At 47.9% G+C, this 15,682-nt stretch overlaps 1 protein-coding gene across 1 annotated transcript in view; it reads right to left on the bottom strand.

Moving 5' to 3' along the window:
• Positions 1–8,315: 8,315 nt before the first annotated feature.
• RSPH14 (radial spoke head 14 homolog) overlaps positions 8,316–15,682 on the bottom strand; it is an 88,255-nt gene continuing 80,888 nt past the window's right edge. The window contains exons 4-6 of the mRNA XM_026717075.2: positions 11,117–11,342; positions 10,829–10,965; positions 8,316–9,139 (exon numbers count right to left, since the gene is read on the bottom strand). Of these exons, the coding sequence (XP_026572860.2) occupies positions 8,901–9,139; positions 10,829–10,965; positions 11,117–11,342 (602 nt within the window). The 3' untranslated portion in view covers positions 8,316–8,900. The remainder of the gene's footprint in view (positions 9,140–10,828; positions 10,966–11,116; positions 11,343–15,682) is intronic.

Below are 15,682 nucleotides of genomic sequence, written 5' to 3'. Positions count from 1 at the left end.
GGAAGCTCCATCCTCAGGGTCAAGACTGACTCGAACGTTCACCTATATTCCACTTGGCTTGCAGCTTGACAAAGAACGAGGGTGATGGTGGGTTGGAATGCAATGATGGAGGGAATGGCCTCCAAGGATGAGACATTGCTTGACCCCAAAGACGCCCAGACCAGAGGGGGGATTCAGCCAGCTCTGACCAGTTCTGGAGAACCAGTAGCGGAAATTTTGAGTAGTTCGGAGAAGAGGCCAATCCCCCCTCTGACTGGCCCCGCCAACCCCATCTCTTCTCTGCCTCCCAGTGAGTCCCAGCTGATCGGCTGGGTCTTCTTTGGCTGCCCTGCACAGGAGAACAGAGCTGGAAAGCAGGTTAGTGGGGTGGGGAGGGAATGGAGATTTTGCAGTATTCTTCTCCCGCCATGCCCACCAAGCCATGCCCGATAAGCCAGGCCACGCCTTCCAAACTGGTAGCAAAAATTTTTTGAATCCCACCACTGGAGTGGATGCCACAGCGCAATCATCTGGTTCCCCAAATAAAATCAACAGAAATGATTGGTCAGCATAATGGACTGGGTGTGGCCCGTGGGGAAAGGGGACATGAACTATGCATGCATTTGCACAGGTTTCGCTGCTTCTGTGCCAATATACATTTGTTCAATGTTTACATTCGTGGAAAAATAATGGAGTTTCTTTTTCTGTGAATGCCAACTGGACAGTTGACACTAGGCCTCCTTTACTCCCTTGGTGACCAAAAGTCTTCTCTTGCAGCCCTGAGGTGTTGCAGCCATTAAATTGGTCCATCAAATGCCAGGCAGCCTTGGAAAAGCTGAAGCGGCTGTTTGCTGCTGAACCAGTCTTGAAGCACCCAAACCCAGATGAGCCTTTCGTGATCCAGGCAGATAGCAATAGCCATAGTACTTAGACTTATATCCCACTTCTCAGTGCTTTCCAGCCCTCTCTAAGCAGTTTACAGAGTCAGCCTCTTGGCCCCAACAATCTGGGTCCTCATTTTACCCACCTCGGAAGGAGGGAAGGCTGAGTCAACCTTGAGCTGGTGGGATTTGAATTGCTGAACTGCTGGCAATCAGCAGTCAGCAGAAGTAGCACTCTAACCACTGCGCTACCACGGCTGCCAGCAATATGGCAGTAGCAGCAGTTTTACTCCAGAGGAATGAAAAGAGAAAGTTGCAACCATGTGCCTACACATGTGGCAAGTTGTCTGAGAGGTGGTGGGCCATCTGGGAGAAGGAGGCTTAGGTGGTCCAATGGACTCTTCTCACCCAGAGGCAGTTCTTAGAGGGCAGTAAGATTCCATTTGAAGTGTAGACAGACCACAAGAACCTGGAGGCGTTGGAGGCCCTGAGGAAGCTGTCCCCCGAGCAGGTCCGATGGGCTCAGCATTTTAACCCTTGACTACTTTCCAGGGCCGGGGAGAACTTCCTAGCAGATGCCTCTTTCGCATACTCCAGTACGGAAGTACTCAAGAGGAGGCAGTTAACTCCATTATCCCATCCAGGCAGTTTGCAGCCGCAGCCCTCACAACCCGTCCGAGAACAGCCTCCCTGCAGGCACCTGGGGACTCCACGTAAGGACGATCTCTTGACGAAGGAGGGCTTGGGGCAGAAGGGGAGTACATTGTACATCCTACCAGAGAACCTTCATCCTGGAGAGGAGCCACGATGCAGAATCTGCAGGGCATTTCAAGTTTGTGAATTCCCTTCACTTGGTGAAGAGACCGTTCTGGTGGCCAAAGATGGAAAAGGACCCAGGAGCCTATGGGGCCGGGTGTCCTGTGTGTGCCTCCATGAAATGCCTCCCTGGTAAGCCTCCGGGCTTGCTAGAGTCAGTAGCCAACCCACCTAGCCCGCGGCAGGAGATATCCAGGGGCTTTATGATGGAATTTGGACTGAATGGCTAACTCAGTTTGGTTCACCCTCCCTTCCATCTTGAGCAAGTGGGTGATGGGCAGGGCTATCTGGGCAAACTTGGGGATGAACTGCTGGTAAAAGTTCACCAATCCCAGGAAGCTCTGCAATTGCTTTACAGCCCAGCTACTGGAAGCCGTGAAATTCTGAAGGTGGTTCCCAGAAGGACCATCCAAGCCTGCAGCGCTTGTGTCTGTCCAGGACCTGGAAAGTGAAATCTAAGTTCATGACAATTGGATTGTGTCCCCCCAAAATGTTGTGGTGTGTGTAACCTTGACACGTGTCATAGATTTGCCATCATTGATATAGTTCAACCTCTGCTTTTTGCAGGTTCCGCTAAAGTATTTTGAGCCAATGACTATCCAGCCTCTGTTTGGACAGGAAGGTACCACCTTGAGAGACAAGCGATTCCAACATTAGGAAGGAGCTGCTCATCCCCAACCTACCTCTATTTCTCTGTAACCTCATCCTTTGGGTTGTGCTCCTCCCCTCTGGGAAGACATGTCCACATCCTCCCCTATGGAGCAACGGGCTAGATAGCTGAAAACGCACTATCACAACTGCCCTGTTTTCTCTTTTGCAGACTATCCTCCCCGGTTCCTTTCGATAGTCCTCAAAGGACTCTGCTTTCTGTCCCCACAAAACCTGGATGGTTGTCCTCTGAACTCCCTCCAGTTTGTTTACATTTCTTTCTGTTAAATTCCACCCTATTCGTTTCGGTTCATTATGCAAGCCTTCCTCAATCTTCTTCAACCTTCTCTTTCTTTTCTAACGTTTTTGTGTTCTAGCTTTTGTGTCACCTGCACAGTTGACTTACAGAGTTGGAGCGGACCTTGGAAGTCTTCAGATCCAACCAGCGGCAAGCAGGAAACCCTATACCATTTCAGACGAATGCTTGTCCAATCTCTTCTTTAAAATCTCTACGATGCAGCACCCACAATTAATCACCCGCCGATTAATTGTTCTGTCAGGAAATGTCTCCTTAGTTCTGGGTTGTTTCTCTCCTTGATTAGTTTCTTTTTATTGCTTCTTGTCCTGCCTTCTGGTGCTTTGGAGAACCGCTTGACTCCCTCTTCTTTGGGGCAGCCCCTGAGATATTGGAAGACTGCTCTCCTGTCTCCCCTGGTCCTTCTCTTCACAGGCCCCGTTCCTGCAATCGTTCTTCATATGTTTTAGCCTCTAGTCCCCTGATCGTCTTTCTTGCTCGGCTCTGCTCTGCACTGCACTGCACTCTTTCTTGGGTGAGGTCTGGGTCAACAACATCTTTTTAATATCGTGGCAACCAAAATTGGATGTAGCATTCTAAGTGGTGCCCTTACCAAGGCATAATAAAGTGGTATTAAGACTTCATGCTATTTTGATTGTATCCCTCAGTTAATACAGCTAGGATTTGCTCTTTCGGTGGCTGCCACGCTCTGCTGGCTCATATTGAAATAATTGTTCATTAGACTCCTGATCTCTCTTGTAGTTACTGCTATTGAGCCAGGTTCCACCAGTCTTGTACCTGTGCATTTAGTTTTTCTTGCCTAAAAACAGAACCTTACATTTCTCACCATTGAATTTCACTTGAAATTCATTGCTTCATTAAGGTTTGAGTGTGACAGTCCACCTGATGCTCCCTATTCCAAGCTGATATGAAGCTTGTTACCTCTGTGTGTGAATATTTGCTCCATTATGAATACACCTAAGGAAGCGCCACCTGGTCTTTATTTTGGTTGACTACCAATTGCCATCAACTTGGGTGTTGATCCTTCATGCCACATAGATGGACCTTCTCCAGAATGGCCTGACTCTAACGCTGCCCTTCAGGTCTCCCACCAATGTGCCTTGTAATTGACTTCATCCTCTTTGCTACGGTCCTCTTTCTTTCCACCTGTCATCATTAGGGGCTTCTCAAGGCAACTGTGGCATTGCACAACCAGAGGTGGGATTCCGCCGGTTCTGACCAGTTCTGGAGAACTGGTAGAGGAAATTTTGAGTAGTTCGGAGACCTGGCAAATACCGCCTCTGGCTGGAAATTTTACAGTCTCCTTCCCCTGCCATGCCCACCAAGCCTCGCCCATAGAACCAGTAGTAAAAAAATTTTGAATCCCAGCACAACCCGTCTGAAATATGACAATTTGAGCCAGGTCACTTGTCCTTCAAGTGAGAACTCTACATTGATTTGTTCAACGATTCTTTGATTTGTTCTCTTGGACATTCTCCAAAACTTCTCCAAAGCTAAAGTTCAAAATATTGCTGCTATCTTGTTTTGTTAATGTCCAACTTTCCCTGCCATAGGATGTCACCTTGCCTGACTAATTCTGAGCTTGGGAGGTAGACCATATTTTATACCATTTTATTCAGAGAGGATATAAATGTTTGAAATAAAAAAACATGTTCTAAACAATTGGCTGATTTCCACGAACCGCATGGCATTTCCCCAGCGTACCAAGCTAGCCACTCTGTGAAGGAAGGAGAGGCATCTGTCATGGCTTGTTTGTGGCAGACTCACACTGGCTCTTTTATTATTAGCTGTTGTTTTCTCTGGTGCCATTGTTTTCTAAAGGCTCACAAGCGAGCCGCTTAATAAGCTACTCAAGGATCTTGCTCAGAATATCCTTTGAAGCTGAAAAATGTGCAATTTCCTGGATTCTCTTGCTTTCCTTTCTTAGCTGCAGCTCCAACCTTCTCTCTCCTCCAGCCTGTCTTTTCCAGGAGGCCTTCAAGATTAGAGAGAGAGGTTCCCTGGGCACCTTTGCTGGTTCCTCCAATGACCCGGGATGTAGTTTTTCTGGTCACGGAGGCCTGGATTTATTTAAATGAGCTTGGTGTTGTTTATATCCCGCCTTGTTTATCTCAAACCACAATTCCCTCCTTCCGTTAATGGCAGAGTGAGTCAGCAACGGTTGGGCTGATCTTCTAGGAAAGAGCAGACAGGAAAGGTGTTTTGAGATGCCCTACTTCTTCCATCCTCACCTCTTAACCACTCATCCATGTCCACTTTTAGGTTCTTTCTGTCTGTCTGGCCAAGCAAGCACCCCCTTCCCCTCTATTATAAAGTTTGGAGTAAGTGGCAGCCTTGGAGGGGATGTCCCAGTTGGAGGTGTCACCCAAATTCCGGTGTCATCCTATGCCTGAGTGAATCCAGAGCCTCCTTGGCCAGCCTCTGTTTGTTTCCCATCGTGCCTTGGAGGAGAAACACCTGAGGTGATGCCTGGTGGCCCTTCCTGCCTTTGATGTACTTCCCTTCCCTCCAAACCTTCTCCCCTCCCCCCCTTTGTCCCTCCCCTCTTTTGCTCCCCCATTTATCCTCTGTTGGTTCCAGTCCTCGATGGCGTATTTGCTCTTGGAGAACATTAGTCCAACTCCTGCCCGGGGTAAGAATCCATTAAATGCCATTTTAGTCAATAGGACGATGGCCTCCCTGACAGATGGCCACCCCAGCTTTGTTTAAACACCTCCACACAAAGGAAGAGTTCCGTGTCGCCTGAGGCTGCCGGTTCCATCACTGAACAGCTCTTAACGTTGGGAAATGTTTCCTGATATCAGGCAGAAAGCGACTTCGTGGTTACTCAAGCCCACTGTGTCCTGCCCCGTCTTATGGGGAAGGGGCAGCAAGCAGAAAGCATTATCCTTCTTTGCTCATCAGAGAAATACGGGAGCAATGCAGTCACAGAACAATAAAACCACAGGGTTGAAAGTGTCTATGGAGGTCATCTAGTCCAACACCCATCCCAGACAGAGGCCTCTCCAACCTTCTCTTGACAACTTTAAGGAACGAAGCACCGGTAACCCAGAGCGATCTACTGCTCGACAGCTCTCACACCAGGACGCTTTCTCCTTATTTCCTTCCTCTATGAAGCTCCTTTGGGGACTCTGGAAATAACTTCGCAGCCTCTTCCCTGAGACAAACTTTCAAGGAAAGAACCAGGCTACATCCTTCTTTTGAGAAATGATGAAAGGACTGTCCAGACCCCAAAAGTCCACCAGCAGAACTGTAGATTTGGACGATGGAGATCGGCCAAGGGCTTTGGTTGCTGAGAGTGAGACACCAAGAGGAGGGTTAGCTGGGTGAGTCAGAGCAGCTGAAGGCCCCCCCCCCGCCCCCTTTGGGACTTAGACCGAAGGTGTTTGGGGTGTGTTTGTGGGTGTGCTTGTTTGCTGGGTGGGGGGAGGGGGTGCTGAGTACCTGAGGTTTGCTGAGCCTCTCCCTGAGAGGATGTTATTGGTGATTATGGGAAGCCCTTTAGCCTACATTTTAATTAAATCTAGGTAACTGTAACCTATGCCCGTGCTTACTTCTCTTAAGTTTCTGGGACAGTGAAAACTAATTCCTGGCCATCTTCCCTGGAGCACCATTTTATCTAACTATCCCTCTGTCTGCTTTTTTCCACTCTGAACATCCCTGGATTCTCCAGTCTGTCCTCCTGTGGCACATCCTCAAATCCTTGTATCAACTTTGTAATATCTTTCTGGATATCTGCCCATATCTTTCTGGAAATGTACTGCCCAGAATTGTACACAGTACTCCATCTGTTATATCCTGAATATGGATTGAGAAGGAAAAAATTGAATTAAAATGAAAGATACTGTAAACAAGCCTCACAATGGATCATGAGATACTGAAGTAGGGGATAGTCCCTGTCCTTTAGGGTTGACCATTATCATCAAAGCAACCAGCAGCCAAACAAGGTGCCACACACTAGCTCAGGTAGAGTAGTAATGAAGGCGTATGATGTGGGATGAAGCCTTCTTGAAGTCTACAACCCCGAGAACAGATGAAGAAGAAGACGATCAGTAGAGAGGCAGATGGACTGTAGCAGCAACATATTCACCTTCGGGAGGTCTAGGCTGGAGAAAGGTTATCTTGAAGAAGTCTGTCTATGTGATCCTTAAAAGATGATGCTGGGTTGATGGCAAATACTGATAGTCCTTGCTTTGTGACCACAACTGGGACGGGCAACTCAGACATTAAACAAAGCAGTTGCTAAGTGAAATTGTGGTTGTGTTTATAATCAATCACTCCGGCTGCGTCTTACCAGCACAGGCTAGGGGGAAATCCTCCCCTTTGAAGCAGCTTCCTCGGATCCAAGCCAGAGTCACCTGAGACTTCCTAGTAGGGAGCTGGCTTGGCTACGTCCTCCTCAGATGCAGGGTTTCCAGGGGCCACAAACCCCCCACTCTGTCTGTGTCGTACCGTCTCCTCCCCTGCACTTCTCCCCCTGGCTCCTCTCAGTCCAGTCTCCCAGTCTGTTCAAATCAAATTGCCATTTCATTCTGTCATCCTGGGTGTTGGGCAGATCTCTGAATTTCGTCTCACCTGCAGATTGGATCAGCAGTCCATCCCTCTTTGCGTACAGGTCATTAATAGAAGCGTGGAGTAACACTGACGCCAAGATAGATTGCGGTGGAATCTCACTTGGACACAGGCACAAATGCCGTGCGGCTCAGCTCATGCTGGGGCCTCTTCCCAGAAACGCTTCCCTTTACGGAAGAAGCCAGCCTGTTCCCACCAGGAGCATCTGAGCACAGCCTGCCCTCTTTTCCAATATCTTCTTTCTTCCTGGGCCATATCTCTTCTTGGCCAAGGCAAATTCTTTCAACCGTTTATACTGGACAGAGTGAAGAAAGTTCCACCTCTGTTCCCTCTCTTTCAACCAGCGTAATAACCGGTTCGGTGAGCGTGTGGGAAAACAGCTGAGGCGCGGCAACCTGCTGTACTGCAAGAATCAGCCGGGCTGCAAAACACAGAAATAAAGGAGACACTAGGGCGGGGGGGGGGGGGTGCAGCCAACTAATCATCCAAACTAACTGGTCCAAACTGGCTGAATCCCACCCCTGCTTTCACCACCACCCCCCGCCCCGGCCAGTGTTTCATAATATCTTTATAGCAGGGGTGTCAAACTCAAGGCCCAGGGACCGGATCCGGCCTGTGGAGTGCTTAGATCTGGCTTGCAAGGCCGGCCTGGAGACAGAAAAGGACTGGCCTGTGGGGCCTCTTCAGTGAAAATGGAGCTTTTGGGGGGGGTGCGTTGCTCCCTCAGTTCTATTTTCACGGGCGGAAGGCTATCAAAGCAAACTAAAAACAACACCAAAGGAGAAACGTTTCTCCTTTTGCAGTGGAGCATCCAAGAAGGGACAGGAAAGAAGAAAGGCAAAGAGGAAAGGCAAAGAAAAAGAAGGGAAGAAGGGAAGAGAGCAAGGAAGGAGAAGGAAGAGGGAAGGAAAAAAGAAGGGAGGGAAGGAAGGAAGGTTATAATGAGAGTGAGGGAAGGTCTCAGGGAAGTCCTGCCTTAGTACTTGGTGCCCCCCCCAACACAAGTCCCGTGTCACACCCATCATGGCCACGCCCAACCCTGGCCCTCTGAGGTCGAACACAACCCGGATGTGACCCTCAATGAAATTGAGTTTTACACCCCCTGCTTTAATGCTTCTCATTTATTCCTGCAACTGAAAAGAGCATCAACAGACCAGAAGCAAATGGAACAATAAAACAAAGAAGAAGAACACAACGGGAACACCTCAAGATGGACACGTAGGGAGCAGGGAGCGAGACGGGGAGGGGAAGTCTTCCATCAATCCAGCAGCCCTCTCCCCTTTGGACCCCAAGCCAACCAGCGGAGCCAGGTCTTTTAGGCTAATCAGGCTCCTGCGGAAGGAGGGCTGGACCTTCCAGAGGGAAGGCTCTTCTTTGGGATCCTACTGTCCGGTCGGAGTTCTTTGACTGACAGGATCCAAAGTAGGCCCTCTCAGCCAATCGGAGTAGGACGGGCTTGGCCTAGTTAGTGGGATGAGCCTGGCCCTGTGCCGTGAAGGGCTTTCAAGGTCATGGCCAATCGGCTGTTTTAATTCTGCCCCCCTTCCCCTCCACCCTCAATGGTATCAAAGGAGACCCTCCACCAGACGGCTGCCGGCTCTCTTTTGCCCAGTTACACCGCGAAGGAAACGCTTCCCCACAGCATCAGGGCTCCTGCCAACTTTATTGCCAGTTGCTAGGAGGGCTTTCTAGGGTTTCCATTCGATGACCTGTATGGCGATCTCGGCAGCTCTCTGCACGGTCGCATTGGAGTCGCGCAGATGCTTCCGGAACTCCGGCACGTGCTTCAGCAGCACCAGGCGGCCTTCTGGGGCTTCGGACAACATGGTCAGGGCCTTGATGGCGTAGAGGCGGACTTTGCTCTTCTCGTCGTGGATCAGAGGCAGAAGATAGTCGATGGCTTCCGCATTAATGGCGGCATATTTCCCTGAAACGGAGAGAAAACGTAGGAGGGAACGCACAGGCTAGCCCAGGGGTCTCCAACCTTAGCAACTTTAAGACTTGTGGACTTCAACTCCCAAAATTCCTCAGCCAGCTAGACCAGTGGCCCCCAACCTTTTTTGTGCCACGGCCCGGTACCGGCATCACAAAATGATCTGCGGCCCGCTACCGGCATCAGCACGCATGACAAGGCAAGGCGAGCCGAGCGACTGGCCAGCCAACCGTCCCCCGCTTCTCCCTGCCACCTTCAACTCCTCCTTTGTACCTTTGTTGATGGGCTTCGCTCCGGGACGGCTTTGGGACGGTCGCTCGGCTCGCCTTGCCTTGGGTGCTGAAAGAATCCTTGCGCCTTAGTTCTGTTCGAAGCTGCCTCCCCCCCGATGAAACTAAGGCGCGAGGATTCCTTCAGGACCCAAATGCCACTTTCCAACCGGAAAAGCTCACCTGGAAGCACTTTCTCTTCAAACAAGATGGCGGCGCCCAGCAAACTGGCGGTCTGGTAGGAAATGTTCCACGGACCGGTACCGGTCCATGGCCCGGTGGTTGGGGATCCCTGAACTAGACCAGCAGGGAGTGGTAAATTAAGAGATCAGATGGAAGCAGCTGCAACCAGAAGGTCTGAATGGGCTTCCTGGCCCCCTAGGCACAACCCAGGGTTTTATTTAGTGAAAAGTACTCGAAAATTATGCTAAAAGCAAAGGGGAAACCGAGGAAATCCTAGTCCTGCTTCTCTAAACATGACTGAGCCCTTCCCTCTCCTTGGGGTAATAAGCACAGCCCAGAGACTTCTGGGGGAGGCACAGCGAACTAAGCATGTCTCAGATAAAGGGAGAGACAAGGAGTGGAAGAAAGACCAAGGAATTGGCAAACAGATCTGGATAAGGAGGGGAGAGGAGACGGCCCACGTGTGCTCTGGCGGTTGCTCCTCATGAGGTGAGTGCAGGACGGTGGTCTCCCATTGGTCCAAGAGCCAGGAGATGAAGCCAACATGCCAAGAGAGGGCGGGGCTTGAGCGGCAGTGGAAAGATGAAAGAGGTTTTGAAAGGGCAAAGAAGACATCAAATTCTATGGCATTAGTTGATGAGACTGATTGTTAGAAGTAAAAGGAAGGAATATACAGTTGGTTTATTTGATCAAGATTAAAATAGATATGATGTCATTTCTGGTAACACATAATGGACTTGACACCAGGACTGAAACGATGATGCTTTATAGATTTGGGTAAAGAGATGAGGTATGGGAAGAAGAAATCATTTGTTGTAATTTAAAAGGAGGTGAAAAGTTACTAAAATTGTTTATACTTGTGAGGAAGGTGGGAGCAACTTTTGTAAACTTTTTTCTTTTTCATATTCTTTTTTTTTCTATTTTTCTTTCCTCCACTTTTCCTTTTTCTTTGGTTTATATTAATTTTTATCTTTTCAATTATAATTTTAATTATACATTTGTTTTTAGTTGTGATGAATTGGAAATCACTCCTCTATGTTTTTATCTTCCTTTGCACTTTATTTTTATTTCTTTTCCTGAGTTTAGGTTATACTTATTTTCGCTACTCTAAATAAAATCTCTAATAAAAATGGTGAGAAGGAAACACCTTAAGTGCAGCCCAGGTGCTCCCCAGCTGTGTCCCCAGGAGACCCCCTCCTGCCCCCTTCTCTCTCATGGAGAAAACACTCACCTTGCGTGGTCACTGCCGAATTCATGAGGGCCCCCGCAGCGTTGGCTCGCACTTCTGAATCCTCATCTTCCAGCAGGTTGACCAGGTCTGGAAAGACGTCTTCTTTGAAGACCATGTTCTTCCCTTCCAATGGGACGCTGAAGTGGGGAAACCAACCCTTTGGGTCAGCTGAGGCTGGCCTACTTGCCTTGCCCTCTTGACCAGCCAGCTAAGCCGAGAGGGAAACCGCTCTTGGCAGACATGGAGCTACCCTGCAGCTCCTCCGCCGTGTTTGCCGGTGTGCCTCACCTGATGGCCATGAGGGCCTCGGCAGCCTTGCACCTGATGGCCTGTGAGGGATGCCGGAGCTTCTCCTTTAGGACAGAAACGGATCCTTTTGCCAAGGCCTCAAAGGCTTCGACTCGCAGGCAGCCTGTTAGGGTGTCCAGGATGAGCTCTTGGATGTCCTCCTTCTCCGTCTTCAGCTTCTGCACCAGCGGTGAAACCAAACCACTCTCCACTATCCCAATGGCCACTGCAAGAACAAAGAACAACTTACCCTTCCCTTTCCTAGTATGATTTGATTGCGGATTGTACCCTCTGACTATCGTTAAGTGTTGTGCGTTATGATTCTTGATTCTTAACGAATGTACCTTTTCTTTATGTATACTGCGAGTATTTACACCAAGACAAATTCCTTGTGTGTCCAACCACACTTGGCCAATAAAGAATTCTATTCTATTCTATTCTATTCTATTCTGTTCTGTTCTGTTCTAGTCTAGTCTAGTCTAGTCTAGTCTATATTCCAATATCCTATTTGACTGTTTCCTAGTAGGATTTGATTGCTTATTGTACCCTCTGACTATCATTAAGTGTTGTACGTGATGATTCTTGATTCTTAACGAATGTACCTTTTCTTTATGTATACTGCGAGTATTTACACCAAGACAAATTCCTTGTGTGTCCAACCACACTTGGCCAATAAAGAATTCTATTCTATTCTAGTCTATTCTAGTCTAGTCTAGTCTAGTCTAGTCTAGTCTAGTCTAGTCTAGTCTTCCAATATCCTATTTGACTGTTTCCTAGTAGGATTTGATTGCTTATTGTACCCTCTGACTATCATTAAGTGTTGTACGTGATGATTCTTGATTCTTAACGAATGTACCTTTTCTTTATGTATACTGCGAGTATTTACACCAGGACAAATTCATTGTGTGTCCAATCACACTTGGCCAATAAAGTATTCTTCTTCTTCTTCTTCTTCTTCTTCTTCTTCTTCTTCTTCTTCTTCTTCTTCTTCTTCTTCTTCTTCTTCTTCTTCTTCTTCTTCTTCTTCTTCTTCTTCTTCTTCTTCTTCTTCTTCTTCTCCTCCTCCTCCTTCTCCTTCTCCTTCTTCCTCTTCTCTCTTGTCCAGCAAGGGCAAGGGTGGCCTTACGGGTTCTCTTCCTACTCTGCTGTCCTTACCATGGAGGGGAAAGTGAATGGCATTCACCACTTGTGACAAGAGCCCAGGGAAGAACATGCTATAAAAAACGCTGCTTTGTGTGATTTTTATTTGTATTTTATCCTAAGGAAACTCTTGCACTATTGGTCACAACCACGACCTCTTTCTGCCCTCAAGCTCCCCTCTGGGATGCCTCTAAGGAGAGGTGACCTCCTTGCCCCAAGCTGCAATTCCGAAGGTTTTTGCAGCAGGTCATGTTAGTTTGTATTGTTATGAAAGAGGCCGGTAAATTTAGACTTTGAGGATGGAGCTGGATGTTACAGAAACAAATCCTGTGCAGAGCTTCTGAACCTCAGTGAGTCATCTTGATGGATGAGCTGCACAAAAATCGTGCAGGGCAGCATTTGAAGCCACCCCGGAAGCATCCTGGGAAGCTCCTGCTCAGCCTCTTCATCGCGTCCCAGGGAGTATTTTGTCCGTTCTACTTTGAAATACTTACGTGAAGCCCCTACAAAAAGCCCTTCAGAGTTGGGGATTTCTGCCTCATTCTTACAAAAACGCCCCCCAGGATGAAGTCTCTTGCTAAGTGAATACCAAGGAGGTTGCCTCAATGCCTGGACTCATGGAGGCCACCCACCTTCCTACTTGGTCCTAGCCAATAGGCCAGGGGTGGCTAAGGAATTCTGGGAGGTGAAGTCCACAAGTTGCAAAGGTTGGAGAGTCCTGTAATAGCCCAAGAAGGGGTGGGAGAGATCACAGATGATCTCGTGGACAAACAAGCCAGGACTCAATCCAGTCAAGGCCTCTTCACCAGGAGACAAGTCAGTACAGGTTCTCAACTTACGACCATTCATTGGGCAATCATTCCCTGTTGCAATGGCACTGAAAAAAGCGACTTAAGACCTGTCCTCGTAGTTACAACCATCTCAGCATTTCCAGTCACATGATGAAAATTCAGCCCTTTGACCACCATCAGCAAGTTGACCGTCCTCCCAAGGCCACATGATTGTCAGCTGCAAATTCCCCAAACAGCTTCCCACAAGCAAAATCAATGGGAGAAGCCCAATTCACTTAGGAACAGTAGGATTCACTTAACAACCACTGCATAAAAGGTTGTAAAATCGGTCACAACCTCCTTACTTAGCAATGGAAATTCTGGTCCCAACTGCGGTCATGGGTTGAGGATTCCCTCCCTGTATGTTCTTGTAGGTTGACTCCTAAGTTGAAGATTCCCGGCACCACGTTTTGGGAAGGTCATTGACAAAGTGGTCCTTCAGTGTCTGGACGGGAAGCAAGTGGACAAGAAAATACGGATGGTGTCAGGAATGGTTGGAAAGGCTGGGCATATGTCTAACTTGGAGAAGACCGTAGGGAAACGTGATCGTGGTCCAAGAAAAGGCTGTACAGTAACGTAGACAAAGAGGCAGAATTGTTCTGTGTTGTTCATGGGGATTAAATTACGAGGAAGACTTCAGTCGGATTTCAGGAAGAATGGTCACCTGTTCAAGAATGGAACAGACTGCCAAAGGGGATGATGGTGTCTCCTTCATTGGTCAGTTCTTTCCGTGAACTAAAATGCCCTAAAATGCCCTCAGAATAACATAACAGAGTTGGAAGGGATCTTGGAGGTCTTCTAGCCGAACCCCCTTCTCCTTATTTGTAGATTGGTTCTCTCCTTGATTGGTTTCCACCCATTGCTTGTTGTTCTGCCTTCAGGTGCTTTAGACTAGAATAGGTGGACGCCTTGTTCGTGGCTCAAATATAGCCAGGTCCTGAGGACATCTAGGGAGGTTCCTTGTGATCTCACAGTCAGGCCTACTTCCTGTCAGCTATTTGAAGTTTTGGGTTTCTAACGTGGCGTGACTAACTTCCAAATAGGAAAATTAAAACTCAGGACTCAATGTCCTGAACAGTCCAAAACTTCCAGGCTATTCTTATGGTCCTGTATTTACCAAGCAGGAAGCTAAAGCATCGAGGAATTCGCTGACATTGTTAAGGGTGAATCCTAATGAGGGCAGGCCCCACTTCAGGAGGCTGGAGGAAAAATCTGAGGGCTCAGTTAGTCCGATAAGAAAAAATTGGGGAAACTTTCAAAAAGGTGTTTCTTTCTGTTATATACTTTAGGAAGCCTTTTTTGATTAAATCAGTTCCTATTCCTTGATACTATTTATGCCGGTTTGTACAGTTTGGCTTTGAACGTATTTGCTTGTTTGGGCTGCAAGTCTTAATCAGATATATAGCTTGTGATTTAATTTTCAGGAAATTTCTGCATTCAATCAGTGCAAGGATGTCAAAACGTTCCCTACGACCACGTATAATAAATTGTTCCCTGAGACGTTTTCCAGCTCTTACATTAAATGGGTTGAAGTTTGATGATGAACGACTATGGTGGTGGTAGATCAAATGACAATTAAGTAGTTGATAAAAGTGACCCTTTCAAAGACTAGACTGAACGCAGGGGATTCCTGTTTCTGCTTTTGGATTTTCTCCTGCGCTTCCGTAGATCTCAAAGATCCTAGAAAGATGGAAACAGCAGCAGGAAAATCTAAGAAAATTCCAGCTGGCTGGCAATGTTTTGGAGACTTCCCCACTAAATGCGAGGGGATTAATTATGGTGATTCCACACTACCTATCTCTTTTGGATGTAGTCCAGGCCTCCAACCTTTTGTGAAAAGGAGCAAAAATTAATCTGCAGGTTTTAATTCCAGAAACAAACAGCTGAATTGGAGTCTGGCTTCTTCAACAAAAAAACATACAGGTGGGGGATGGGGGGTGGGTAAAATCTCCTTGGGAATGGATGTGAAGGTGTGAGGTTAATTTCTGTTGCAAGTTCTTTTTTTCAGAGCGATGGGAAGCCACAGATCACTATTAAAGGTGGGAAAATGAGATGGAGCAGGATTCTGTTGCAATTCCTGCCAGAGTTTAAAAAACAATAATAATCTGAAATAAAATGTTTAGGGTGCGATACTTAAATTAAAAATAAAATAACAAAGACAACGACAAAACGAAAGCAGATTTCATTTTGAGAAGCAATAAAGCGGAACAACAGGCATGTTGACAGGAGTTCCCGTCACTGGAGCAATGTCTGGGTGGACAGACTGAAGCCCAGGGGCTGGAAGGGCCCAGAAAACAGGGCCAGAGTTAAGGCCAGACCGGCCCCGGGAAGACTGTTCCTCCTGCTGATCTTCTGACGGGAGATGACCCAAAGCCATTCCAGGCTTTGCAGGCCGAGGACGGCAGCTGAAATGGGGCCAGAGGCAGAACCTGGGCAAACAGTGGGGCATTTTGAGGATTCAAGTCATGTGGCTGCTTTGAGCTGCCCCGCTCAACAATCGGGTAGCTGTTTTGAGAGCTCACCCTGCACCGAGGAAGACAATGGAGGGATTCTTAGGCCATGAGTCAGGGGAGGCAGCGCTCCTGGTCCCAGGAGG

This window comes from Pseudonaja textilis, chromosome 15 (assembly GCF_049901715.1).
Source record: "Pseudonaja textilis isolate UNSWEBS1 chromosome 15, rPseTex1.2, whole genome shotgun sequence".
Taxonomy (NCBI): domain Eukaryota; kingdom Metazoa; phylum Chordata; class Lepidosauria; order Squamata; family Elapidae; genus Pseudonaja; species Pseudonaja textilis.
Note: the sequence above shows the minus strand (reverse complement) of the source record. Positions and strands in the feature narration are given on the sequence as shown.